At 39.2% G+C, this 26772-nt stretch overlaps 1 protein-coding gene across 1 annotated transcript in view; it reads right to left on the bottom strand.

Moving 5' to 3' along the window:
• Positions 1-5917: 5917 nt before the first annotated feature.
• Positions 5918-26772, bottom strand: part of TULP3 (TUB like protein 3) — a 57763-nt gene continuing 36908 nt past the window's right edge. Inside the window, exons 3-11 of the mRNA XM_054577205.1 lie at positions 24926-25085; positions 23854-24030; positions 15843-15973; positions 15284-15481; positions 12794-12906; positions 11680-11794; positions 9286-9384; positions 8752-8923; positions 5918-8293 (exon numbers count right to left, since the gene is read on the bottom strand). Coding sequence (XP_054433180.1) covers positions 8160-8293; positions 8752-8923; positions 9286-9384; positions 11680-11794; positions 12794-12906; positions 15284-15481; positions 15843-15973; positions 23854-24030; positions 24926-25085 — 1299 coding nt within the window. The 3' untranslated portion in view covers positions 5918-8159. The remainder of the gene's footprint in view (positions 8294-8751; positions 8924-9285; positions 9385-11679; positions 11795-12793; positions 12907-15283; positions 15482-15842; positions 15974-23853; positions 24031-24925; positions 25086-26772) is intronic.

The following is a 26772-nucleotide window of genomic DNA, read 5'->3' as shown; positions in this document are numbered from 1 at the left end:
GGAAGGGAAGGAGAAAGAGAGGAAGAGAAACACTGATTGGTTGCCTTTCACACCCCCAACAGGGGACCTGGCCTGCAACCCAGGCATGTAACCTGACTGGGAATCAAATCAGTGACCTTTTGGTTGGCAAGCCAGCGCCCAACCCACTGAGCCACACCAACCAAGGCAAAAAAATATTTTAGAGTACTTATCTCTGACAGGTTGAAGATAAAGGATTTCTTTATTATCTCATTTTTATTCTTTATTTTATGTAACAAACTTGTCCTTGCTTTTTTTTTTTTTTTAAGGATTTTATATATATTTATTTTTTAGAGAGAGGGAAGGGAGGGAGAAAGAGATGGGGAGAAACATCAATGTGTGGTTGCCTCTCATGTGTCCCCAACTGGGGACCTGGCCCCCAACCCGGGCATGTGTCCTGACTGGGAATCAAACTGGCAACCTTTTAGTTTGCAGGCTGGCACTCAATCCACTGAGCGATACCAGCTAGGACTTCCTTGTTTCTTAATGAGAGAAAAAAAGGTGACTAGAACCATATATCTAACCTTTCTGTAACTTTTCCACATCATAAGAAAAAACAAAACAAAACCCCGACAACTGAATTTAATAGCCTAAGAAAAAGTTGACAAGAACAGAGTCAAGGAAAGATTGTTTCCTAGTCTTCAGGTAAAAGGCAAACCTAAGTAGCTTTTAAGATATTCCCAAGCCCGCTCCGGCCCACCCACCTTCAAAAGTGTGATGTGCTAACTTTGCTGTAGTCACCTGGTATTCCACTTCCTTTTCCTGTTTAACCTCTCCAGACAGTATTTCCAGTTACTTTTTTCCTTAAGAAGACTCCACTCCATTGCAGCTGAACTGAATCTTGTGTTTTGAAGGACAAACAGGCTTTTATCAAAGTTGTTTGGAGTCTTTTTTTCCCTCTGTAGAATAAAAGCAGTCTTTAATTTGATAAGCATAATATTAGTTCTGTTGTCTCTTCATCAAAGAAAAATGTGAAAGAGGTGCAAATTAAAACTACAATGAAATATCACCTTACACCTACCAGAATGACTATCAATAAATCAACAAACGTGCTGGTGGGGTTGTAGAGGGAAAGGAACCCTTTTGCACTGTTGGTGGGAATGCAGACTGGTGCAGCCACTATGGAAAACAGTATGGAGTTTCCTCAGAAAATTAAAAATGGAACTGCCTTTTGACCTAGCGATCCACTTCTGGAAATATATGCTAAGAATCCCAAAACACCAATTTGAAAGAATATATGCACCCCTGTGTTCATAGCAGTGTTATTTACAATGGCCAAGATCTGGAATAGTTCAAGTGTCCATCAGTAGATGAGTGGATAAAAAGTTGTGGTACATTTACACAATGGAATTCTACATGGCAATAAAAATGGAGGAAATCTTACCTTTTGCAACAGCATGGATGGACTTGGAAATTATTATGCCAGTTAGAAAAAGACAAATACTGTGTGATCTCATTTATATGTAGAATTTAGTAAATAAAATAAAAACTGACAAAATAGAAACAGAGGCATGGACACATGGAACAGACTGACAGCTGTCAGAGGGGAGGGGGACTGGATGAGAGAAGGTGAAGGGATTAGCCATAGATCACGTGTGCATAACCCATAGTCACAGACAATATTGTGGTGATGGCCAGAGGGAAAGGCCGGGAGAGGGCTGGGTGGAGGCGAGCAAAGGGCGGGGCGGGGAGGAATGCGGACATCTGTAGTAGTGTCAGTGATAAAAATAGAGTAAAATTAATTAAAAATAAAAATCCTAAAAAAATGTGAAAAGAGCCTATGACTGATCTGTGTCCTCCTCCCAAATTCATATTGAATTCCTAATACCCAGTACCGTGGAATATGACTAGATTTGAAGATAATGTCTTTAAAGAGGTAGGTTAAAATCAGATCTTTAGTGCAGGCCCTAATTCAGTCTGACTGGTGCCCTTTTAAGAAGAGGAAATTAGGACACAGGCAACTCACAAAGGACGGACCATGTGAAGACACAGGAAAAGAAGGCCATCTACAAGCCCAGGGGAGAGGCCTCAGAAGAAACCAAAGCTGCCAACACCTTGATCTTTGACTTCTAGCCCTCAGAACATGAGAAATGAATTTCTGCTAAAGCCACCCAATGTGTGGTATTTTGTAATGGCAGCTTTAGCAAACTAATACAGTCTATTTCCACACTGAAAGAAAACAATTGGTTTCCAGTGCCCAGTGGTTGACGCCTTCTCCATACAATTCTGTTTCCCTGAGAGGTTCCCAGTGTATCTTTTGGATCAGATACCTAGGATATTCCTTTAAAAAATCAAAAGAAAGAAAAGGCTTCCTCCAGCCTTATTCATTTAAAATTTCTATTTTCAGTAACCCTGATAGAATATTTTAGAAATGAAAGTTAACACAGTCATGTCCTATGACCTTACTAGGGAATTAAACAATCTCAGTTCAAATAACAGCTTGACCACATACAAATTATGACCTTGGGCACACTTATATTATGAACCTCAGGTTCCTCATCAGTGTTTTTCATTCCATATTCATTGGACATGTATGATGTCCTTGGCACTGTGCATAAGTAGGTACTAGGGATAGACAGAGAAATGTTACAATCCCTGCCTCTCAAGCTAACAGTCTAATGAGGGAACTAGACAAGTAACAACTTCCACTTGGGAGGAGAATTGTTAAGAAGATAGTTAAATTTTGAAAACCTGAAGCTGAAATTTCTCTGGGCCAACGCTCTCCAAGAGAACTTTCTAAAATAACAAATGCTCTTCACCTGCCTGTCCAATATGGATAGCCACATGTGCCTATTGAGAACTTGAAAATAGCTAGTATGACTGAAGAACTTAATTGTATTTTACTTCATTTAAATGGCTGCACATGACTAATGGTTGTGGCGTTGGGCAGCACGGCTCTGTAGTGTCCAAAAGGAGATGTTCTAAGCAGGCAGATAACACTTACAGAACTAAAAATTCCAGGCTGTGGGAGACATCAAATATAAAGGTGTAATGTGAGAGTCATTGAATATGAAGAGTGAAAAAAGATTAAAATAAATAACATGGGTCCCTGAAACACTGTATATACTCAAAACACATTGATAAAATTTCTTAATGTGCAAATTGTCCATGTATAGGAGACTAGTTAAAAACACTGTGGTCCTTCCCACAATGAAATACCATGGAGCACAGACAAGTATGAGAAAGGACTATATTTATTGACATGGGAATATCTCCAGGATATGTCCGCTGAAAAAAAAAGCTACTGCACTGAGTATATCATATGCTACCTTTTGTGCACAAAGGGTGGGAAATTTCAAATACTTTTTTTTTTTTTGCATAAACTGGAAAGTTACACTGGAAAGAAACTAAAAACGGTTAACTATATATAAGAGTAGGACAGGGCAAGGGAAACAAGGACATATGTGGAAGGAGGCTTTAATTATATAGTCTTTAAACTTTTTTAAAAGATAAGATTATTACTACTTAAAATTTCTATCTATATATCTGATATGTAAGACTACCAAAGGCAAAATTGGGACATTTTTAAGGTCATTGTTTTTTCCTCACCCCAGTATACATTTATTGATTTTGGGGGGGGGGGGGGGGGAGGAGAGAACATCAATTGGTTGCCCAAAACCTAGGCATGTGCCCTGACCAAGAACCGAACCCCCAACCTTTTTGGTGTATGGGATGCCGCTCCAACCGACTGAACCACCTGGCCAGGGCTTAAGGATATATATATATCTAGATATATATAAAAGATTTTATTTATTTATTTTTAGAGAGAGGGGAAGGGAGGGAGAAAGGGAGAGAAATATCAGAGTGAGAGAGAAACATCCATTGATTGCCTCTTGTAAGCACCCGGGGACCTAACCCGAAACCCAGGCATGTACCCTGACTGGGAATTGAACAGGTGACCTTTTGGTTCACAGGCTGGCACTCAGTCCACTGAGCCATACCAACCTGGGCTGCATTGCTTCATTTTAAAAGAACATGTTATTTGCCATTATTCTATGTCATGCATTATTCTATGTCATGCTATGTGCTAGATCCCAGACATTTTACCTGGACTACCTCAATTGGTTTCTAAACTCCAGAAATACCGTTCTTAGATATTCAGAAAAGAGTCATGCCATAGCACAACCTTAGTGGGTACACTACAAGGACCAGTTGTTGCAATCACCCTGAGCCCTTTGTGACTCCCTCATCTGGATAACAGAATCTGTGCTCATTTTAAAGTGTTTGTAATGTGCATCTTTGGTCAGTAGGTGGTGCCAGGAAACCATCTGTGGCATAATTAGGGGTTGCCTAAAGTTCTGGCCGCACCAGTGACAAATCCTGCATTCACTATGGCATCCTTAGGTTTTTGTGGATGGGACGGGTTATGTGTTGGTTGATAAAGAAGACTGTAAGACTTTTAAAGAATATACATTGACTATGATAACCAGAAGACCAGAGTGGGTAGAGGAAGCAAAATAACACACAATTGATCAAGAAAATGTGCCTGAGGGATGGGACAGAATTGGGTCAGTCCATGGCAAGCCCCTAGCTTGGGCCCACATGAGGAACCTGAAAAGAGGGCCACAGACTGGAAAGCAGCAGCTATCAGACGAATGGCCTGAGTACAGAGAGGAGCCATTCTATCCAGGGGGGAGCTGGAGGCTGAGAAGGGCAGCTTGCAACATCCCGGAATTTTATCCATGGAGCAGATGTCCCTAGTGATTGGAGAAAAGCAGCTTTAAGGTCCTGCACTTTCAGAGTGTGAGATTTTAGTTCTCATATTTTTGTGCACTTCTGCAATTCCATAATCTCCCCCTCTCTAGTTCTTTAGCTCAGGCGCCTATGGTCTTCTCCTGAGGTCTCTATGTTCTCCTCCCAGCACTATCTTCAGCCATAAACAACTTGTTGCTGTCCAAAAGGTAGTCACAGAGCTCAATTCAAAACATTCATGGGAATTCCAGATTGTTGCCAGCATGAATGGGGAGAATCATGTAATTCAAAAATTGAAGATGATTGTGTAATTCAAACTCTGTCAACTGATGAGGAAAGAGGCATATGATAATCAGTGGCAGAAAAAGGGCCAGAACACAGGGATTTTGCCTCAGTTGACCTATTCCTTTATTTCTGCACCTATCATGCTAAAGGAAGTGAATTGATGCTAGTTTGCTTCTTCTATGATCTACTAAACTTCTGATCAAAAGAGCCTTTTGCGGGCCTGTTCTAGATTAAGTTAATAATTGCTGATAGCTTTCATGTCAATGATCATCAATATTATTCCTGAAAATATTGAATTTTCACTGAAAAGTATATAAAACTGGTCATAAATAACCTGTTTGGCCAGCCATGCACCTTTGCCAAGAATCATCATCTGGAATGCTGCAAGAATTAAACTTTGACTCCAGCTCTCCTCCTGATTTTTAGGCCTTCCTGCTGCTTTCATGGGACTCATCACTATGCACTGATGAGGGCAGGGAAGCCTCGTAAAGACTTGTGAACACAGACTTTTCTAAACTTGTGCATTTAAGGCAGCTTTAAAATGTGAACACTTAATAGAAAGAGATATGGTCTATTTCACTATTAGATATTTAATTTGTTTTGCTGCTGAATCAGTAAGCAATACCAACAAAGATGATCCAGGAGGAGGACCAGTCCAGAATGAGATAAATACTACCCTTCTGTGGCCCCCTCTATGCTTGGCTCTTGGCTTCATCATCTGTCCAGAAAATTCTTGGTGACATGTGTATGATGAGTACACAGTCTCTGGAATGCAGACTTCTCCATCTCCAGGTTCCCGTTCAACTCTGGGATGAGAGCTTATGGTGATACTTCCTTGAAGATTAGTTCACTGTTGCCAAGGGGTGACGGTAGGAACTATGTAAGAAATGGGGCTTTGGAAAGAAGAAAGGCAACACTTCCATTTTTATATAAAGTATTTTTTATTTCTGTACCATACAAAAGGTATAAATATGATTTACGTAAAACCAATCACCTGCACATCCAAGCAACAAGCACACAAAGCTGGAGTATAAAATCTCTGAGCTAGGGCAAGCAGGAAGCAGCAGGATTAGATCTGGTCAGCCCACAAGGCTCCCCTTCTCCAGATGTTGTCAATTACTGTAACCAGACATAAATGAACAGCTTTCTGTTTTTAAGGAGGGCAGCTCATTTGACAGTACATGAGGAAGGTGGTGCCAGAGGTCTGAAGGGCTTTGGGTACTTCTATGAAGGAGGCACTTGATGGGAAGCATGCCTGAGATGGGAACCAATCACATCAAAACACATCACACAGGACTTTCCAGTGGGGAGGAGCCAAGGGACTTTTCATGTCTCAGACCTCCTTCTTTCACATTGTTCTTTGATATGGAGAATGGAACAATAGGAAGCAGAGACAAAAAGAGAGTCCACAGAAGGGAAACCCCATACTGGCAAATGGCTCAATGCACAAAGGCTTGGGTGTTGAGCAACGCTGAATGCAGAACTCACAAAGTTATTGGATTCTCAAGATTCAGGTATACTCTAGGAGACCGCCGAGCTGGTAGCAGAGTCATATTTTCTTGGGAGATGCTAATAACCTGAATGACTTAGCAAAACTCGTAATCTATGAGGAATACAGGAGCTTCATCTGTACCAATGAACCAGGCTTTAGGAAGCTGATAATATTTATGTCAAGAACAAAGACCCAACGTTCTGCCCAACAAGGTCTGCTGAGCTCAGGAGTCAGATAGCTGGTCCTCACCAAGCCTCTCCTGCCACCTCTTTTGATAACAACAATGAAAGTGTCGATACATAAGGATCTCTTACTTCGTACACGGTCTACAGGTGTGTGTGTCCCTCTGTACCATAGCTCAAGATTAATACAGCTGTGGGAGGCACTCCTGGGTTGAAAATGAAGGCAACTGTCAAATTACTCTCAGTCTTAAATAGGCTGAGTCACCTCTTGAGTTTATGTTTTCAGACTGAACTGAAATTAAGATAATTATATAAAATTCTCACATCACTGATCACAAATTTGGCCATAGGCTCTTTGACTGAGATTGGTGCCAGCCAATCTACTCTGAAGGAGGAGGGGGACTGTGATGTCAGTACCGCCCAAGCACCACGAGGACAACAAGCTAGCTCTAAGAAACAAATACTACACTCCCTGTCATAAAGACAATACAATTCTAGATTTGTTTCCTAGTCAGCAGAAGTTCTTCTCTTACGGTAGGTAAAGTGGCTGGCATGTGTTCTCCCATGGGTGTGTTGGGTAGGTTAGGAGTATTAAGCCACCTGTGTGGTCTCAAAATGATCACAGACTTTGGGGTTTTCCAGTTCTGATGATAAACGACACTCTAGAAACCATCGTCAGCAGAACAAGTAATGTTTTGTTAACTGTTAATGCAGCTGAGTACCTCTCTGGATCCAATCTGTAGGACTGTTGCTTTCTAGAGTTATCCATTTCCCACTTATACCACTCACTGCATGACTAGCAGCCCATTTTGGAAATGCCCAAGTCCAGAGAGTACAAAGATATACCTGAAGCAGAGGTTGGCAAACTATGGCCCTTAGGCCAAATCTGGCTGCTGCCTGGTTTTGTAAATAAAGTAAATAAACAAGGCCACCCTCGCTGATGTATGAACTGGCTATGGCTACTTTTGCACTACAATGACAAAGCCAAGTAGTTGTCAGAGACACTATCCAGCCCTTTACGAGAGAAAGTCTGCAGACCTAGAGACTAAAGTCAATGTAGGGAACTGTCCCTCTCTGCAAAGTTCTTCAAAAAAGAGACCCCAGTATTTAATTATTAGAACCTGATTCTAGCTGCAAATTTCCAAGAAATCTGACCCTTGAGGCACAGAATCTGTTAGAGGCAATAACCTGAGGAGTCATCAATGTGCTCTGGACAAGAACCTTCTTGTACTTTGATAATTTCTCACCAATGTTAAACTGTAATCCCTGACCAGGTCTGTGAGAGCCAGAGAAGTGTGTGTGTGCATACGTGTGTACATATGTACACACATACATATATGTATATACACCCATACATACACACATTCAGGGGTTATTCCAAAAGGGGCAGGTTGTCTCTCTTCATGTCCTGGGCCAAGAGCAAGGGAGGCAACTACCTGCTCCTGAATGCTCTGTAGCAAGAAAGTCCAGCTCTGCGTGTGCTTTCTGTCTCACTCACACGCCAGCTTGCTGTCAAAGCTAGAAAGCCCAATAGCGAAGGCCTGAAGTGCACACAGTGGGTAGTTGTAATCCAAGGTGAACACATCATCTGCCACACGTCCAAACTGCATGACTATATAGTCAGCTAGAAACACAGAGAAAATATGTTAGAAGATAATGTGGTTGTACTAGGAAAAAGCCCATTAAGATAACAGAAGAAAAAACCCTCCAAATAGGCCAGGTAATCAGCAGGTGTCAACTACAGAGAATGAGAGGCTACTCCCGACCAGCATGAAAGGGAAAGAGAAGAGAAAAGTCAAGAGTAGCTTGCTGGGGACAGCACAAGCTTCACGAGCTACAGTTGCCAAGGAACCTTTATTGAGGGAGGGTCATTTGCATTTGCTTCCCAAACAGCCTCACACTCTTCGGTCCTCCTCAACATAGTAGTTCAGAAGTTTTACTGTAAAACTGTTGTTTTGTCATTTCTTTCTTAGATAATTCTCTCCTGAATATAGTTTCCTATCAATGATAGGAAATGCTCATTTCCCCACTGTGTAAGAACATCCTTCCCCCTGTTCCCATCCAGCCCTTCCTGTGGCTTACGGTCATTTTCGTGGACTATCTGGAAGTTCTTCACAGAAGCCTGAGTGACCCGGCCATGAAAGTTCAGGACATAGGACTGAGTGTCGTCATTCCAGACTGGGGCCTTGTTGTGCAGCTCAATCAAGTTCTCCATGGTTTTGTTTTGCCATTTTGATAGCAGGCTCTCATGGTCCTGTTTGAAAGGAAAATCATTACTTTGTAATGAGAACTGTAAGAAACCATTCATTCTCAACTCTGTGTGGGAGAAGGTAGAGTACAGAAATATTTTTTCCATTTCAGAAAGGGTAAAACAGAAACAAAGTCAACAATTAAGCTGGGTTTTTTGATTCTTACAGATTATCTAGCATTTGTCTTTGCAGACTGGCTGCAAATCAAGCACTCTAGCAACTGGTCTGTAACTTATCCTGAGGTTCTGGAGTTATGGATCTCCTAAAGAAGACTATAAGCAATACTCCAGTTTGGGGTTTTAGATGGATCTCTTCTGTACTGTATTCTGGTCTTTTAGAGTCGTTTGCTGATTAAATATGTTCTTACATTTCGTGGCCAAAATGGGATCCGTTCATGATTCATATTCATCCCTGGAATGATCACAGACATCTTCCTAGGACCTTTAAATCCAAGTACATTTGTTTCCTGGAAGATAGGTAAGTAAGACAGAACTAAGAAACAGAAAGGAAAACAAGACCACATTCTTTTTTCCCCCTCTATTAGAGAAAGCAAGGGAGAGGGGAGAGAGAGAAATGTTGATTTGTTATTCCACTTATTTATGTATTCATTAGTTGATTCTTGTATGTGCCCGGACCAGGGATCAAACCCTTAACCTTGGCATGTCAGGACAATGTTCTTAACCAACTGCACCACCTGGCCAGGGCCAAGACCATTATTTTTGATGCAAGACTTACCTGGGCATATAAAATGTTGATAACATCAAGAGCACTAAAAGGCTATTTTATTATTACTATAGTTAAAGAGAGACAGAGAGTTAAGACAAGGAAAGTAATGATCTGTATTCCTCTTTTTATATCTAATTTGAACACCTGAAATAGATTCTATTGGCTTGAAAATTTACTCTTATTCCTTAATCGTAAATGAACTTTGAGACAACTGTGAGCAAACGGTCCTGTTTTGTAATCAGTAAGTATTTGTTTCCAGCTCTGGCCGGGTGGCTCAGTTGGGTGGAGTATCATCCCACACCAAAAGGTTGTCGGTTCGATCCTTGGTCAGGGCACATACTTAAGTTATAGGATTGATTTCCCAGCCAGGGTGTGTATGGGAGGCAACTGATCAAGGTTTCTGTCCCCCAACCTCCCTCGCTTTCTCTCTATCTAAAATTAGTAAAGATATCCTTGGGTAAGAATTAAAAAATTAAGAATAAATAAATAAATCTTTATTTCCCAAAGAGGGCATGGCACTGTTATGATCTACAGTGAAAATTACAGTGTAAATTAAATGGGGCCTGTATTAGGAGGTAAAAAACTCAAATGCCAGTCAAGCCAGGCAAATTATATATGAATAAAGTAAGTACAGTAACTATGAGGGAGGATCCAAAAAAACCCAGGATTGTCTTCTTGGAGAGTGGGCTCCTTATAAGACAGGCTTCCTCCACTACATAAGAGTCCTAGGATGGTATTGGGTACCAGCTGGCATTGTCGTGAGAGGCTGTGTTCAGCTTCAGTGAATTTTTTGGAAGACTCCTTCTAGCATTTGCCCATTTCATGATGGGTGATTTATGAGTGCACCTACCCATACTGTGCTCAGAGTTCAGCAGTTTTTGACCAAAAATGGCATGACCCTTGTGCCCTACCCTCCCTATTCACCCAATTGAATCCCAAGTGACTTTTGTTTCCCACATGAAAACAGTCCTCAAAGAGGAACATTTTGCCAATGTGAAAGACATGAAACAAAAAATGGCAGAAGCACTAAAAGGCATCAAAATCAATGAGTTCAAAAACTGTTTTGAGCAGTGGAAAAAACATCTCGATAGGTGGATTGCATCAAAGTACTTTGAAGGTGACTGAAGTTTAAACGTGAGAATAAATACAAAATTTTTTATAAATAAATTCTGGGGGTTTTTGGTTCCCCCCTTGTATGTGGATATATGTTTGTATATGTATTCATATACATACCCACACTCACACGACAGTCATGCAGAGTTAAAATGTTGAGACTTTGGGATCAAGCAACAACTGAGATGGGTTAATTCCTTCCTGCTTTCTTTTACTTAACTCTGAGAGGAAGCACCAGGTGCCATGGGGATGTATACAAAGGAATATCAACCACATCTAGTAGTCAGAAAAGACTTCTCTGATGACATCAGTTGATATGGCAAAGGATAAGGGAAAATAGGGAAGGTTCTCAGGAGAGGGAAGATCATATGGGGGAGCAAAGGGTAACAGGAGGAAGGGCAGTTGTGGGCAGAATGATAGGAATGGGCAGGCAGAGTGCTGCTAGAACAGTCTGAAAGGAAAGGATTTTATTCTGTACACAGTGGGTAGTCATAAAAGATTTGAAGCAGAAGAACAACAGGATCAACTGGAGTTCTGTTTAAGGAAGATTTGTCTGGCAGCAGTACAGATATATAGAAAAAGACTAAAAGCAAAGAGATCAGTTTGTAATTTATTGTAGCCTCTGGCCAATAGGTTAAGAGGTAATGAAGGTCTGTGTTAATCCAGTGGCATTAGGAAAAGAGAAGAGCAGATAAGACAAGACATATTAAAACAGTAAAAAAATAAATGAACTTGGCAATTCATAAATAATTAAAACTTGAACATATAGAGAAAATGATTTCAGCAAGAGAAAAGGGGGATCACAGAAATAGAAACAAGCTTGGGAGGGAAGACAGTAAGTTCAGCGTAGGTTGTAAGTTTGAAGTGTTAGCAGGACTTCCAGGAAATTAAGGAAGAGAGTACTTCCAAGGATAGCACTTACATAACAGATAGCTGCCAGCTCCTGCCGGGTGTAGGCCTTTTCTACCAGACCTTGGGCCTTGGTTGGGCTGACACCATGGTCATAAACTGTAAACTTGGTCCCCATGAGGTTGGATCTAGAATCAAAAGAAAAAGTCACCATAATGATCTGTATTTTTTTTCTCTTACATAATCTAGGAGAGGTACATAACAGAATGGAAGCTTATCTGCCTATTCTCCACATGTCTAAGTGTTCCTCATCACTTTTTCAAAGATCTCTGATTAAAACAAAGAAAGAACTTAGATTTTCTTTTAACTTCTTTGTCTTTAGATTATAATATTAATACATGCTCATTGTGACAAAGATATGGGTTGTCCTGAAACTACGGTGTTAACCTAAAAATAAAAGGCCAAAGTGAGAGGCAACAAGAATTTATTTGAGATCAAAAAATGAATAGCTATTCAGAAAGCACTGATTCAGGCAGAAGCCCAAATAGTATTCCAATTAGGAGACAGAGGCAAGAGTTATTTATGAGAAAGGGAAGGAAAACAATTACATCAATACAAGTAAGGCATTGCTATTGGTGCATATAAGTAAACATAGTGACACTAATTCTAAATAATGTTTTCAATTTTTAGTCCTATAGCCATCAGTCTGGTAGTCATATCTGCTTTCTTTTTATCTTTGCACAATATATTTTTCGGCCGATGACAAAGGTTATTTCGTCCAGTTTTAACATTCCAAAGGTTTGAGGCATAAGACATACAAGTCAATTCCTCTGGGATGGCAGCTCCAACTCCTTTCTTCTTCTTTTTTTTTAATCCTCACTCAAACACATTTTTTTCATTGCTTTTAGAGTGAAAAGGAGAGACACACACATCACTGTAAGAGAGAAACATCAATTGGCTGCCTTCTCCTATGCACCCTGAACAAGGATTGAACCTGCAACCTGGGTATGTGCCCTGACCAGAAATTTATCCATGACTTTTTGATTTACGGGACAACACTCCAACCAACTGAACCATACTGGCCAGGACCCTGACTTCATTTTTAAAGTGACTCCATTTATATTATTTTTTCAACAGGAATGAAAAGTATAAGAAAGAATAGGACAGTGATACAAGGATGCTCTCACCTGAGTTTGCCAATATAACTTTCTCCTTCACGAGATAAATCTGTTGGATCGGTGGAGATAAGGTAGTTGGATGTTTTGCTCTTTTTTCGCTTTCTACCTGCAAGAAGAAATATCTGGAAAAAAAAAAGTCAGTCAAAAATGAAGTCAAGAGAATCACTATGGTTCATTCTGCCTACTCACTTAGTAAATGTTGAGCAATGCCTATCCAGTACCAAGCAGTCAAATATTTTTATTATTATTAAACAGGCTTAATTCACTTTAATTTTTCCTGTATAAAACTGTGGTGGCCACAGCTGGCCGCTGGGTCCTGTGCATGGAGACTCTGGTCCGGGTCCTTACAAGATAGACAGAGAGTTCCTGCGAGGGAGACCTGGTGAACACGGTCTCTTTCCAGAGGTTGGGGGCGAGACAGCAGTGGGTCTTGGAGACAGCATCAAAGGGGACCTTGGCAAAGTTGCCTGGGGTGGAAGCGTGGTCCCTGCCCGAGCTGCAGCAGCCCTCGATGCTGTCCGTCAGCAGCAGCTCCATGGGCCCAGGGGCTGAGACAATGCCAGTGCCCCTGGCAGTGGGGATGAGGCCACCAGCACAGAGCAACACTGGCCAGCCACCTTGCAAGGGACAGTGTGGGGCTTTCAAATCTTGTTTCTCCAGTAGCCTCACCTCACAAGGACTGTGGAGAACTTGGCCAGCATCATGGCCCCATGAATGGCAGTGGCTACCTCCTTGTAGCATGTAATGCCCAGGTCAACATGTATATTCTAATTCCCAATGGCAACAAATGTCTTGAACCTGGTCTGCACATGTACACAAACTTAATCTTCAAAACCTCGTTTTTGAGGGATGACCCCAGAAAAATCAATAATCTCAAATTCCTTGATGGACAGGCAGGAGAGAAAGATCCCCACCAGGGACCTGATATGTCTTTGACCAGAGGACCAAGCTTACTGAGGGACACCCACTCCTTGTCCTCGGCCTTGCCTCACAAACTCCATGGTCTTGATCCCCAGCTTCAACAGAAACTGCCAAGGCCTCCCATTCCAGGGCCCCAGGGTCTCACCCTATCCCAGCACTGCTGCTTATCTGGTGTTTTCTCAGAAAAGACCGATCTGTGGATCTTTATCCCTTTTCTCAACCCTCATAATGCTTCTTAGAATTTACTCTCAGTGTTTCCCTACTGTGCAACTTTTCTAAGTTTGCCAGCCTGGTTCTCTATATAATTTTTTACAATTTTATCCCCAAAACCCCCAGTGACATTTTAAAAAAGCACCATCCAATTCCATGAATAAGAGTCTTTCCAACTTTAGGAGAGACAGGATCTTAAATACCTACCCTTCCCATTCTTTACTGCAACTGCATTCCCAATATTCCTTTTTGTATTTTGTTGGGGGTGGGGGTGTATTTTTTAAAATTTTGTGACTTCAGTGATATAAATAGTCTTACATTTATGCTTTCTTGCTAAACCCTACTGGACTTGGACAATAACAAGGAAGCAGAAGATGGCCAGTAGCCAAGGGGAGACTTTGGAATAAAAGAGATGTGGGTTTGAATCTGGCTCCGTCACTTGCTGGTGTGATATGGGACAGGATATCACTTTCTAAACCCCAGTTACCTTGTCCATAAAGCATGGATATAAATCTTATCTTACTAGGTTGTCATAAGGATTATAGGTGATAATAAGGCATTTAGCACATGCCTGGCACATCATAAACACTCAGTAAATAGTGGTCATAACAATGATGATATCTACTATAATCATCTAATTTTCAGGATCCTTAAATCATCCACTTAGACCTGGTATTAATACAAAATACACTGTTCATTAGTAAATATTAAACTGTCTCAAACTTAGGTACAAAGTTAGTTTGAATTTCTAGGGTAGAGACAAGACTTTTCACGTGTCTGTTCTTCTATATTTCCATTTTCTCCTATTCCCTAAAACTTGCTCCTTCTTCCACAATGTCATTTCTACCGTAGTAAAAGTAAAAACCAAAGAGCACACAATAACAGCCTCCATCCCCCAAAGGAACCAAGGTAAAAATAATTACATTAAAATATTCTCTTCCATTTTCTTACATTCAGAATAAAACTCTTTCTTTAGTGTGGGGTCAGATTTTCCCTATTGATTATGAACTCTTGGAAAACAGCGAGAACATAGCACCTGGAAGTTAATAAATACAATCTCTTACATCCAGCTGCCTTGGTGTAATACCAGTGCTATTCCCCTATTACAAGACCCATCAACAATCTACTCCCACATGCTTCCCCCATCTCTCAAAATGTCCTAAGAATCAATTCTCAGGTTCTGGCCAGGTAGCTCAGCTGGTTAGAGCATTGTCCCAATATGTTAAGGTCGTGGGTTTGATCCCTGGGCAGGACACATATAATAATCAATCAGTGAAGGCATAAAAAAAGGACAACAACAAATCGATGTTTCTCTATCTCTCAAATCAGTAAATACAAATTTAAGATAAAAAGAATCAATTCTTATACCTTCCGATTTTCATCCTTTTCCAAGTGCATATAATAAGTAGGGAAGAGACCCCGATCCATTCCTTTTTTATCCCTGGTTATCCGACACTTTACTGTGATACCTCGAGGAGCAGGACTATACGCAAAGTCCTCTAAATTCTCTACTTCCCCCAGCTGGTTATCATTTTGTTGGGCTGAAGTACCAGAAGCTCCTGTATCCTGAAAGAATAAACATACATGAGCAAGGTAGGGTCAGAAAAACCTCATACTCTCTTTGAGAAACACTTAATGGATAAAATAACATTGATTTATCCCTATGTCTTCAGTCTTCTGACAAAATAATGGAAAACTCTGAGAATTTCAGTAAGTATATGAATATTGAGAGTAACGAAGGAGCTAAGTATGAAAATGGGATATAGCTTCACAATAGCTGGCTTGAGATGCAAGAAATTGAAGAGGTCTAAACTTGAGCTTAAAACTTCTGAAGCAACCCTCACTCCATAATGGTATTTAAGTACTGAAGATATATTTGGGAAATAGTTAAATTAGCTCCAAAGGAAGAAATTCCAGAACTACATACTGTGGTTGATTTCTGGCTGGGCGCAGAACTGGGTCTTTCTGTCTCTGAACACGGTGAATGAGATCTTAATTTTTTTCCTTCTTCTTCCTCCCCATCAGTCTCCTCATCAAAGTTCAAACTACCTGAGATACCTGGCAGAAAAGGAAGAACTGTCAACAAAACTGGTTTAAAAAAGAAATCTTTGAACCAAAGAGAATTTTAGTTTTCTTGCTTAAAACATTCCGAGCTATTCTAACTTAAAATACAACTATTTTATCCAAATTTTGACAATTCTTTCTTCATATTCTCACTCAGATGCATCCTTTGTCTCTTCTTCCCACTGCTGCCACCCTAATTTAGCTCTTTAAAACATTATGTATCTGGGAAAAATATTTGCAAATCATATATCTGATAAAGGATTAATATCTAGAATATACAGAGAACTCATACAACTCAATAACAACAAACAACCCAATTCAAAAATGGGTAAAGGACTTGAATAAATACTTCTCAAAAAAAGATTGATAAATTGCCAATAAGCACTTGAAAAGATGCACATCACTAATCATTAGAGATGAAAATCAAAATCAGAATGAGATACTACTTCACAAGCACTGGGATGGCTATTATCAAGGAAACAACAACAACAACAAAAGCAGGCCCTGGCCAGGTAGCTCAGTTGGTTAGAGCCAAGGTTGCAAGTTTAATCCCAGGTCAGGGCACATATAAGAATTGACCAATGAATGTATAAGTAAGTGGAACAACAAATCAATATCTGTCTGTCTCTCTCTCTCTTAAAAAGAAAATCAATCAAAATATAAATAAAAATTTTTAAAAAACAAAGTAAGTGTTGGTGAGGATGTGGAGAAATTGGAACCTCATGCATTGCTAGTGGCAATGTAAAACTGTGCAGCCACTATGGAAAACATGACGGTTCCTAAAAAAATAAATAGAGTTACCATACGATCCAGCAACTCCACTTCTGAGTATATACTCAAAAGAACTGAAAGCAGAGATTCAAACAGATACTTGAACACCAATGTTCATAGAAGTGTTATTCACAATATTCAAAAGGTGGAAAGAACCCAAATATCCATCAGCTGATGAACAGATAAAACAGGCTGTGGTATATACATACAGGAACTATTATTCAGCCATAAAAAGGAATGAAATTCTGATACATGCCACAACCTGGATGAATATAAGGACATTCTGCTCAGTAAAATAAGCCAGACACAAAAAACCAAATACTGTTATGATTCCATTTATATGAGGTACCTAGAATAGTCAAATTCACAGAGACAGAAAGTAGAGTGGTGGTTACCACCGGCTGAGGAGAGAGGAGAGTGAGTAATAATTGTCTAATGGGGACAGAGTTTTATTTTGGGATGATGAAAAAGTTCTGGAGATGGGGTGGTGGTGATGATTACACAACAATGTGAATGTACTTAATGCCAGAAAACTGCACACTTAAAAACGGTCAAAATGATAAATTTTATGTATGTTTTACCACAATAAAAATTTAAATGATCCACTGTTCTATCAGTCACTTCCCCTCCTAAATTTTGTTCATTTCTAGTCTAATTAACTAATTTGAGTAGAGAGTGTCTGAAATACTATTACTTTGAATTTATGAAGCACCTCTTGCAGAAAATTTAAAACTATTTGATTAAAAACTATGTATTTACTTTATCCTCATATTTATATGTTTGAGGAAGAGATACTGGTAATATTATTTTTTTTTTACTTTTTCTTGTGTGTTTATGGAGAGAAACACAAATATAAAGTGTGACATGTGTTATAAAAGAAGTATGGTACTCACATTTACATGTGAGAGTATGAGCCTTGGAGGAGAGTCATTTGCCCAAGAAAAAGAGGCAGAGCTAAGACTGAAAATAAATTCCCTTTTTTTCCCTTAGTCTATGGGATGAAGTTATCTGTCATGTAATAGTTGAAATAGCCCCCAAATCATGAATTTATAAGTAGACAACAACAAGCATTGTGTCTTTTTTTCCCTCCAAACCATTTCTTGCCCACATTCAACAGTCTCAAAGTGGGGATGACTATTATCTCTTTTTACATAGTTAACAAATAAATTGGTATTAGCTTTTCTCTAGGATACCAAAGAATAAGACAAAGGCCAGTTAGAAAATTTATCTCAAGTGAATACATATTTCCACACAAAATGAATAGTGTTGTATGTTCATAGCAACATTATTCATAATAGCCAGAAGTGGGAAATAAACACAACTGTCCATCAACTGATGAACAGATAAACAAAATACGGCATATCCATCCATACAATATAATGTTGTTATTCAACAATAAAAAAGAATGAAGTACTGATACCTGCTACAACATGATGAACCTTGAAAACGACATTAAGTGAAAGAAGCCAATCATAAAGGACCACATAGAGTATGATTCTATTTACATGAAACGCCAGGAATAGGCAAATCCAGAGATAGAAGATTGGTAGCTGCCTGGGGTTGGGGGTATTGATGAGAAATAGAAAATGATTACTGGGGAGAATCAAGATGGCAAAGGAGTGAGTGGAAGTCACACTGACCTCCTCCCAGGACTGTCCTGGAATCACAACTAAATTGTGGAGAAATCACCTGGAACAAACTGAACAACAGAGAGAGAGGAGCCTTTTAACCGCAGACAGACAGAAGAAGCAGCTTTAGCACAACCTAACTGGTAAGGAGTGCAGTAGAGACTCTACAAGGTGGGTAGGGCACCCACGGGTGGCAGCACCAAAAGGATATTGAAATGGACAGTTGGATCCCCCTGAGAAGAACGAGGTCTAAACCATAAGTGGGGATCTCTAGGCTACAGCCCCAGAACCCAAAAAGTACACAGGTAACAGCCAGCTGCGAAAAGTGGCAAGGTTGCTCTCTGCGGAGACAAGCGGCTAGAGACCCAAAGAGCCATTTAAAGGGCCAACGCATAAATTGTTATTTGCAGCCACTTACCCTGGGCTTCAGCAAAGGCCGGGGCAGAGTGGGGTAGAGACACCAAAGGAGAGACTGGAGGAGGAGACTTTGGGGAGAGAACTAAGGGAGTAGCTGGTGGGATCCCAGTGCTGACTCATTCCCCATGCAGCAGCCATCTGGTTTGGACAGATGCGACCCTGAGCAGCAGCGTGACAGGACCCAATAACCCTGCCCTCAGGAGAGACTCTGCCCCGATGTGTGGTGTCTTTACACAGGCCTGCTGAGTGCAAAGTGACTACATTAACAGCCGAAAGAGACAGCCACAGAGAATAGATTCCTGAAAGTCTCAAACAGGCTGCCTAAGGTCACACAGGGTCAACATCTGACATCATAAGAAGCAGATCCAGAAAGAAAACACAGCAGTCTCCTACCATAGAAGTTCACATCACAAGGTCAGGAAATCAAGACACACATGCTGAATTAAATCAGCATGAAGAAGGACATAGAAACTATCAATAAGAGACAAGAGGAAATGAAGAATACAATTTCTGAATTGAAGAAAACAGCTGAAGGAATCAAAAGCAGGTTAGAGGAAGCAGAGGATTGAATCAACAAGCTGGAGGATAAGATAGGAAAAAAGCTCCCAGAAAGAGCAAGAAAATGAAAAAGGACTCAAAAAGAATGAAGAGGTGTTGAGGGAAATGCAGGACAACCTGAAATGTAATAATATCCGTATAATAGGGATACCAGGAGAAGAAGAGGAGGAAGGGAGAACCAGTCTGAAAAAGTAGTGATGGAAAACTTCCCTAACTGGAGGAGAGAAAAAGTCACACAAGTCCAGGAAGCACAGAGGGTCCCATTCAAGAGGAACCCAATGAGGCCCACTCCAAGACACATCATCATTAAAATGTCAAATATCAAAGACAAACAGAGAATCCTAAAGGCAGCAAGGGAGAAACACATAACAACATGTAAGGGAGCCCCTGTACAGCTAGCAGCTGACTTCTCCACAGAAACACTACAAGTCAGAAGGGAATGGCAAGAAACAGTCCAAGTCATGAAAACCAAAGGCCTGCAACCAAGACTGCTCTACCCAGCAAGCTCTCAATTAAAATGGAAGGCAAAATAAAGAGCTTCTAAGACAAGAGAAGGCTAAAAGAATACACCTCCACCAAACCAGCATTGCAAAATATGCTAAAGGGACTAATTTAAGAAGATGAAGAAGAAAAATGTATAAATACCCAGTTCCTTTCACAGTCACCAATGCTTGATATTACCAATATTTTAAATACCTAATCTGACTGTGACAATGATATATTATTTTAATTGTTACTTTATTACTGGTTGAAACCAAACCTGTTTTTGTAGATTTCTTGCCTATTTCTATTATTTTTAAAAAAGCTTTAAATGACTTTTTTGTATTCTTTATGCATCTTTTGATTAAATGTTTGTAGAATTTTTTTCCCTAAAAAAGAAAAAGAAACTATTAACCCTTTTTTTAGATGTGTTGCAAATACTTTCCTATTCTATTACTTGTCCTTTAACTTTTTTATATGTATATTACTATATAGTCTTAAATGTTTAATATGGTCATATTGTCAATACCTTACTTTATAGCTTCTGGGTTTGAATATGTTACTTCAGGATAAGAAAAATATTATTTTCTATTTTCTCCTAAAGCCCCTTAGATTTTACATACTGATTTTTAACTCACCTGAATACTTTTTGTATAATGTGTGAAATAGGGCTCTACATTTGTTTTATTTCAAGTAATAGTGGTCTATGCACCCTATTTTTTGAATAAGCCTTATTTTCCCCATTGATTTGAAATATCAATTTAATCATATATTACATTGTTAGATATGTATACTTGTTTGTAGAATGCTCATTTTATTTCACAGATCTACTTGATTATTTCTGTGCTGGAGTCATGTTGTTTTAATTGCTGAGACTTTATAATGGATTTACATTTTTTTAATATTTTATAATGGATCTTGACACTTAAAAAAAAATAAATAAAATCAATCTGCATTAAAAAAAAAAAAGAAAGAAGGAAGGAACCCCTACCTTTTGAGACAACATGAATGGAACTGGAGAATATTATGCTAAGTGAAGTAAGCCAGTCGGTGAAAGACAAATACCATATGATTTCACTCATATGTAGAGTCTAATGAACAAACAGAATTGACAAGAAAAATAGAGACAGACTCACAGATAGCAAGCAGGATGACAGCTAAGGGGGAGGAGGATAAGGGGTGGAGGCCTTAAGCAAAAAGGAAGAACAACTCATGGACATGGACAACAGTGGTGATTGCAGAGGGGAGGGAGGTATAAGGGGACTAAATGGTAATAAAATATACAATAAAGAAACTATTAAAATACAGATAAATAAAAGTTATTCTAAGCCCCAAAAATAAATCAATAAACCTATCCTCAGGTGTGGATTAGAAAAAGAAAAAATTATTTGGATTATTTGGTTTGTAAAGGACATTTTTTCTTTTGTTTTCCAAAATTCTGTCGGGCTTTTTTGTTTGTTTGTTTTTGTAGCAAAAAGGTGTAAGGCTCCTGGGATCTCACTATCATATGGCAGCTTCACTTAGCACTATGTTTTGAAATGCCATTTCTATACTAAGAACTCCGTTTATATGGATACATGTCTTAAGATGGAGATCAGCCCTGGCCACTGTGGCTCAATTGTTTGGAGCATTGTCCTGTAAACGAAAAGATCGCAAGGCTGATTCCTGTCAAGGCACATGCCTAGGTTGTGGGTTTGGTGCCCAGTAGGGGTGTGTACAAGAGGCAAGCGATCAATGTTTCTCTCTCACATTGATGTTTCTCTCCCTGCTTTCTCTTTCCCTCCCTTCCCCTTCTCTCTAAAATTAATGATCATGTCCTTGGATGAGGATAAAAAAAAAGAGAAAAGATGGAGAACAAAGATTTCTCCCAAGAACTTAACAAGTTTTGTAAGACAAGCAAATTGGATCCACTTAAGGGACATAATCTGCCAAACTGACACTTCTTAGATCCTAATCAAGAGTGCACTTAATGGGTTATTGCAATATGCAAACTGTTGAGACATGAAAAGGCACTGATGTATCTGGCACTGAAAAGCTGATTCTGAGAAAGAACACAACAGTGACTTAGGGCAGTGAAGGAGAAAGAATTAGATAGTAAGGGAAAAAGAACTAGACTAAGGATCAGAAAGTCTAGGTCTACCCACTAGTCAGCTAGATAACTTGGGATAACTTACTTTTTGTTAAACTGAAAAGTTCCCTTTGTTCTTTCTGTTCTTGTAATAATAGTGATAGTAAAGTAATAGGGAAGTGTCATGATCACATTCATATTACAGAGAGGGAAACTAAGGTAGAGAAAAGTTAAGGTGTTTTCCTCCTTTTCCAGCCACATGTGGCAGAGTTGAGATTCAAAACCAAGCAAGCTGGCTCAGCATTATGCCCTAATCCATTTCACTACACTGTCTTTACCACACCCCATATTCTGTTCATCTGTCCCAGTTTGCACAAACAGATCTTGTTTTTGTAGCTAATGCCTCTACACGTGTTATTTTTTTCTGCCCAAGTTTGCCACCTAAACTATCAGTGTGATCTAGGACAAATTACTTAGCTTCTTTCTTAGAACAAATTTTCTTATACGTAACAAAGAGAGACTAATAATATATAAACTCCTCAAAGTACTGCTACAAATATTAAATTAATTGAGGTAATGTATGTCAAATGCCTGACATACAAAAGACATTCAAAATGTCAGTCTCCAGCTGCTGCACAGGTGACACCAGTGCACAGGAGGACATGAGTCCTTCACAGCTCAGTTAATCACTTTCCTTTGATGTCTTTCTTGTCCCTATTTCATTGCCCTGGCAGTGTAATTCTATTTCTCTCTTATTTTTTACTCTGGCATACCCCACGTTACAACTCTAGGTCAGGCCATCAGCCAAATCACTTCCTAAGTAGTTTTCCTGCTTTCCAGGCCTGCCCCACCCCCACTTTATGGTGCTGAGTAATTTATCTACAGCCCAAATCTGATGATATGATTTCTCAGCTTAAAATCCCTCATTGGTTCCTATTACTCTTCAGATAAAGCCCAAATTCCAAATGTAGCCCATAATATCCTATATAATCAGAGCCCACTTACCTTTCCAGACTCATCTCTACATCCCCCTTCTAAAACCTCATCACATCATACTCTCAGCTGCAGCCATTCTGAACTTGCCAGCTCCTCTTCCTGAATCAGGCTGTAGCTTGGACATCACTTTTTCTGGAAAGCTTCCCAAATGCTCCATGGGAGCAGGAACTATGTTTACTATTGTATCCTAGGTGCTTAGAACAATGCCTGATACATAGTATTTATATACTCCTAAATGAATGAATGTCTGAATTTGCTTGAATGTACATCTATTCTAAAATTCTGTGGTACAATCTTCTGATTCACACAGCACAGGATCTAGCAATGCCTACCTATTACAAAGTAGGTACCAAATTCATTGTTGGGCTTCAGTCTTCTCATCTGAAAAGGGGGCACTTACTTCCTTCTCCTATATAATTATTTTTCTAAGAAGGAAAGAAGACTAAAAAGGACCTCTGAAATGTATGGGAATGTTTATGAAAATGGTAACTCAACTGGCAGAAAGTAAGCTCTAGTAAAAAAAAATTAGCTTAAATACATTTTGATCCAATTTCTGTTTCCATTAAACTGGCTATTTATCTTTCCCCTTATCAATATAAACTCTGAAATGGAAGCATAGTATGGGTATTGAGTGTCAGCCTTGTCAAAGGAAGAGCGTAGGAACTAAAAATATCAAAAAGAAAGAAACAGTCATATGTAGTAGCTAAAGCTACTGATATTTCACATTTGATTTAACTATCATTTTTCTTAGGCAATAGGATAAATGCTACTGTCACTGACAATGACCAATTAATTCTCAGATGTCACAGATGCCTAACACTGTCACCTCTGTAAAGCCCTAGGCCACATAATAAGCAATGCTGAGTCATCTAGATTGTTAATTAATAATGAAAGAAAGTAAAGATTATAAATGACTAAGACAATTAAACTACCTTAAAATCATAACCAATCCTCACCATGTTTTTGGAGAATCTCCTGAAGATCTGGCTTGGAAGCAGTATCCAAAGTGCTTTCCCCATCAACACTTCCTTCAGTATCCTCTTCCACAGCAGAAGAGCCAACTGAGAGAACATGAAGTTTGGTTTCCGAATCTTGAGCCTCTGGCTTCAGGAAGGCAGCTGGACCATCAATGCCTAGGGGCCAAAAGCAGGGGGAAAAAAAAGAAAGCAAGCATAATCCACTATTTAGCTATGTGGGTCTGGTATAAGAGATCAGAATTAAGAACCACCAAATCATTTCACTTCTCCTCTTTCCTAAATATCTGCGAGAACATTTGTTAACAGAGCAACCCTGGGCTAGTGTTCATTTTATTAACATGCTGACTCTTAGTAAAGTAAAACATACTTGATGTTCCTTGAGAAACTTATGTGGAAACAAACTAGGTCCACCAAAGTTCAGATGCCATACAAGTCAGTAGCTCAGGGAGCTTGATTTAGGGGTTCTTAATCCTATTCTCTCTTCTTCTTATCATCATCTCAGATGATCCTTTGAGTCTATCTATTGAAAGAATGGATGCTCTCTACCTACTCCTGGCTTCAAAGTTAACTCTGCTCCTCAAATAGATTATTTTGGACTAGTTCATTTGGCATCTAAAAATAACAGTTCTAGCCCTAGCTAGTGTGGCTCAGTGGACTGAATGCTGGCCTGTGAACCAAAGGGTCACCAGTTCGATTCCCAATCAGGGCACATGCCTGGGTTGTGGGCCAGGTCCCCAGTTGGAGATGGGCAAGAGGCAACCACCCATTGATGTTTCTCTCCCTCCCTTTTTCTAAAAATAAATAAATATTTTTTTAAAAATAAATAAAAATAACAGTTCTACGGTGGACATAAACTTCACAGTATCTTCTACTGATTAGACCATTACTTTCATTCTAACTCAAAGACCCAGAATTTGATTATAAAAATTTATGAAGGTACCTAATGACAATACTAATACTATTCCTTTGATCCATCTAAGAATCCTCCTGTCTTTTTCTGGATTTATAAAAACTGTACCCTAAAAGTAAGAAATGCTGCCTAAATACACACCATGAAGGATGACATTGTTGTGAGGGGTATAAGGTTCCACCAAAGGAGTTTGCTCCTCACAACCTCTTGGCTTTGACCGACGTAGCCTGGCTTCTGGATTTGGCTGCACCATGAGTGGCTCCAGGCGCTTTTTTCTCTGTTTCTTCTCCAACAGTGCTCTCTAGGAAAAAAGGATATTATAGCCAGGAGAGTTATGATAAGGCATATTTATTTTGAATATTTACAGTGCTTCGCTGATTCTCACACCAAATCCTTGTGAATTAATTTTCCCACTTACAAAATGAGAAAACTGAGGCACAAACAGGGACAAGGATTCATTTACTTAATAAATATTTATTAGACCTGACAGATTGGATACTGTGTTTATCTGCCCAGGCATTAGTATTTTATCCTTATTTTAATTTTCTGTGTTTCTTTCACTATTTTCTATTATTTTACTGTGTAAACTTTGTGGAATAACATTGAGTAAAAATACGATTTTCTCATGGTGAGATCTGCAGTAACTGAAGGGCTGGCGGGTGGGAGCCAATGAAGAAAAATATGATTTTCTATTCCTTGGATTCAAAAGGACTACTGAATTTTTACTCATAATAGCTCCAAATTAGAAACAGCCCAAATATCCATCAAGAGGAGAGTTAATAAACTGTGGTATCATCATATGAATGGAATTTTACACATCAACAAAAAAAATTAAACTAGTGATATATACTACAACACGGGAGGGACCTCCCTCCCACCCCCCCTCCAAAAACAGACACTGTGCTGAGTGGAAGAAGCCAGACACAAAAGAGTATATACTGGGTGATTCCATTTATATCAAGTCCAAGAAAAGGCAAAGAGAACTAACTGAAGGTGATGGAAATCAGAGAGTGACTGTTGTGGGGCAGGGGCAATTTCCTGGGAAGTGGCAAGAAGAAACCTTATAGGGTCATAAAAACGTTCTCTATCATGAACTGAGCTGTTGTTATTGAGTGTATGTACATGTGAAAAATCATCCACATGAAGATTTAGGGTTAGTACACTTTGAACATCTTACTGTATGTATAAACCTGCCTCCAAAACCAAAGTTAATAATACAAAAAAAAATAATATTATAGACCACCTATATTATTAATGATACAAATGCATTCCTAACCAAGTTAAAGACCATGATCCAAGTCTACTTAAAATATGGATAGTAACTATCATATTATTATTATCATCAACACAACTTTAAGCTATATAAACACATAAGCATGGGTAAAAGATAAAAGAACACAAAAAAAATTCTTTGGGTGGTAGAATATAAATAATTAATTTCCTTTTTCTTTTTTTTAAATCCTCATCTGAGGATATGTTTATTGATTTTAGAGAGAAAGAGATAAAGACATTGATGTGAGAGAGAAACATTGATCAGTTGCCTCCCGTACACACCCTGACTAGGGATCAAACCCACAACCTAGGCATGTGCCCTGACCAGGAATCAAACCACAACCTTTGGTGTACGGGACGATGCTCCAACCAACTGAGCCACCTGGCCAGGGCTTTCTAGTTGTCTATATTTTTAACTTTTCTTATTTTTGTGATTGAAAAAAAAAATAACATTTATTATAGTCTAAACCCCAAATTATTTTCATGTTTTAATTAGCAAAAGAATAATAACTTGCTTTCTTGCTCACTTTTACTTATTAATCAAACAAATTAGGACCAAGGGCAAGAAGGGAAAAAAATAGCAGTTGGAACATTCCAAATAGAAAGCAATCAATTCTATGGATAAAAGAAGATAAGGAACATGGTAGTAAGAAAAGTCAAGAAAAAAGTATGGGATACTATGAGAAAAATACCCAATAAGATGGAAAGGAAGGTAC

Source organism: Pteronotus mesoamericanus, unplaced genomic scaffold, assembly GCF_021234165.1.
Source record: "Pteronotus mesoamericanus isolate MK-2021 breed Mesoamerican mustached bat unplaced genomic scaffold, CSHL_Meso_final contig_41, whole genome shotgun sequence".
Lineage (NCBI taxonomy): Eukaryota > Metazoa > Chordata > Mammalia > Chiroptera > Mormoopidae > Pteronotus > Pteronotus mesoamericanus.
Note: the sequence above shows the minus strand (reverse complement) of the source record. Positions and strands in the feature narration are given on the sequence as shown.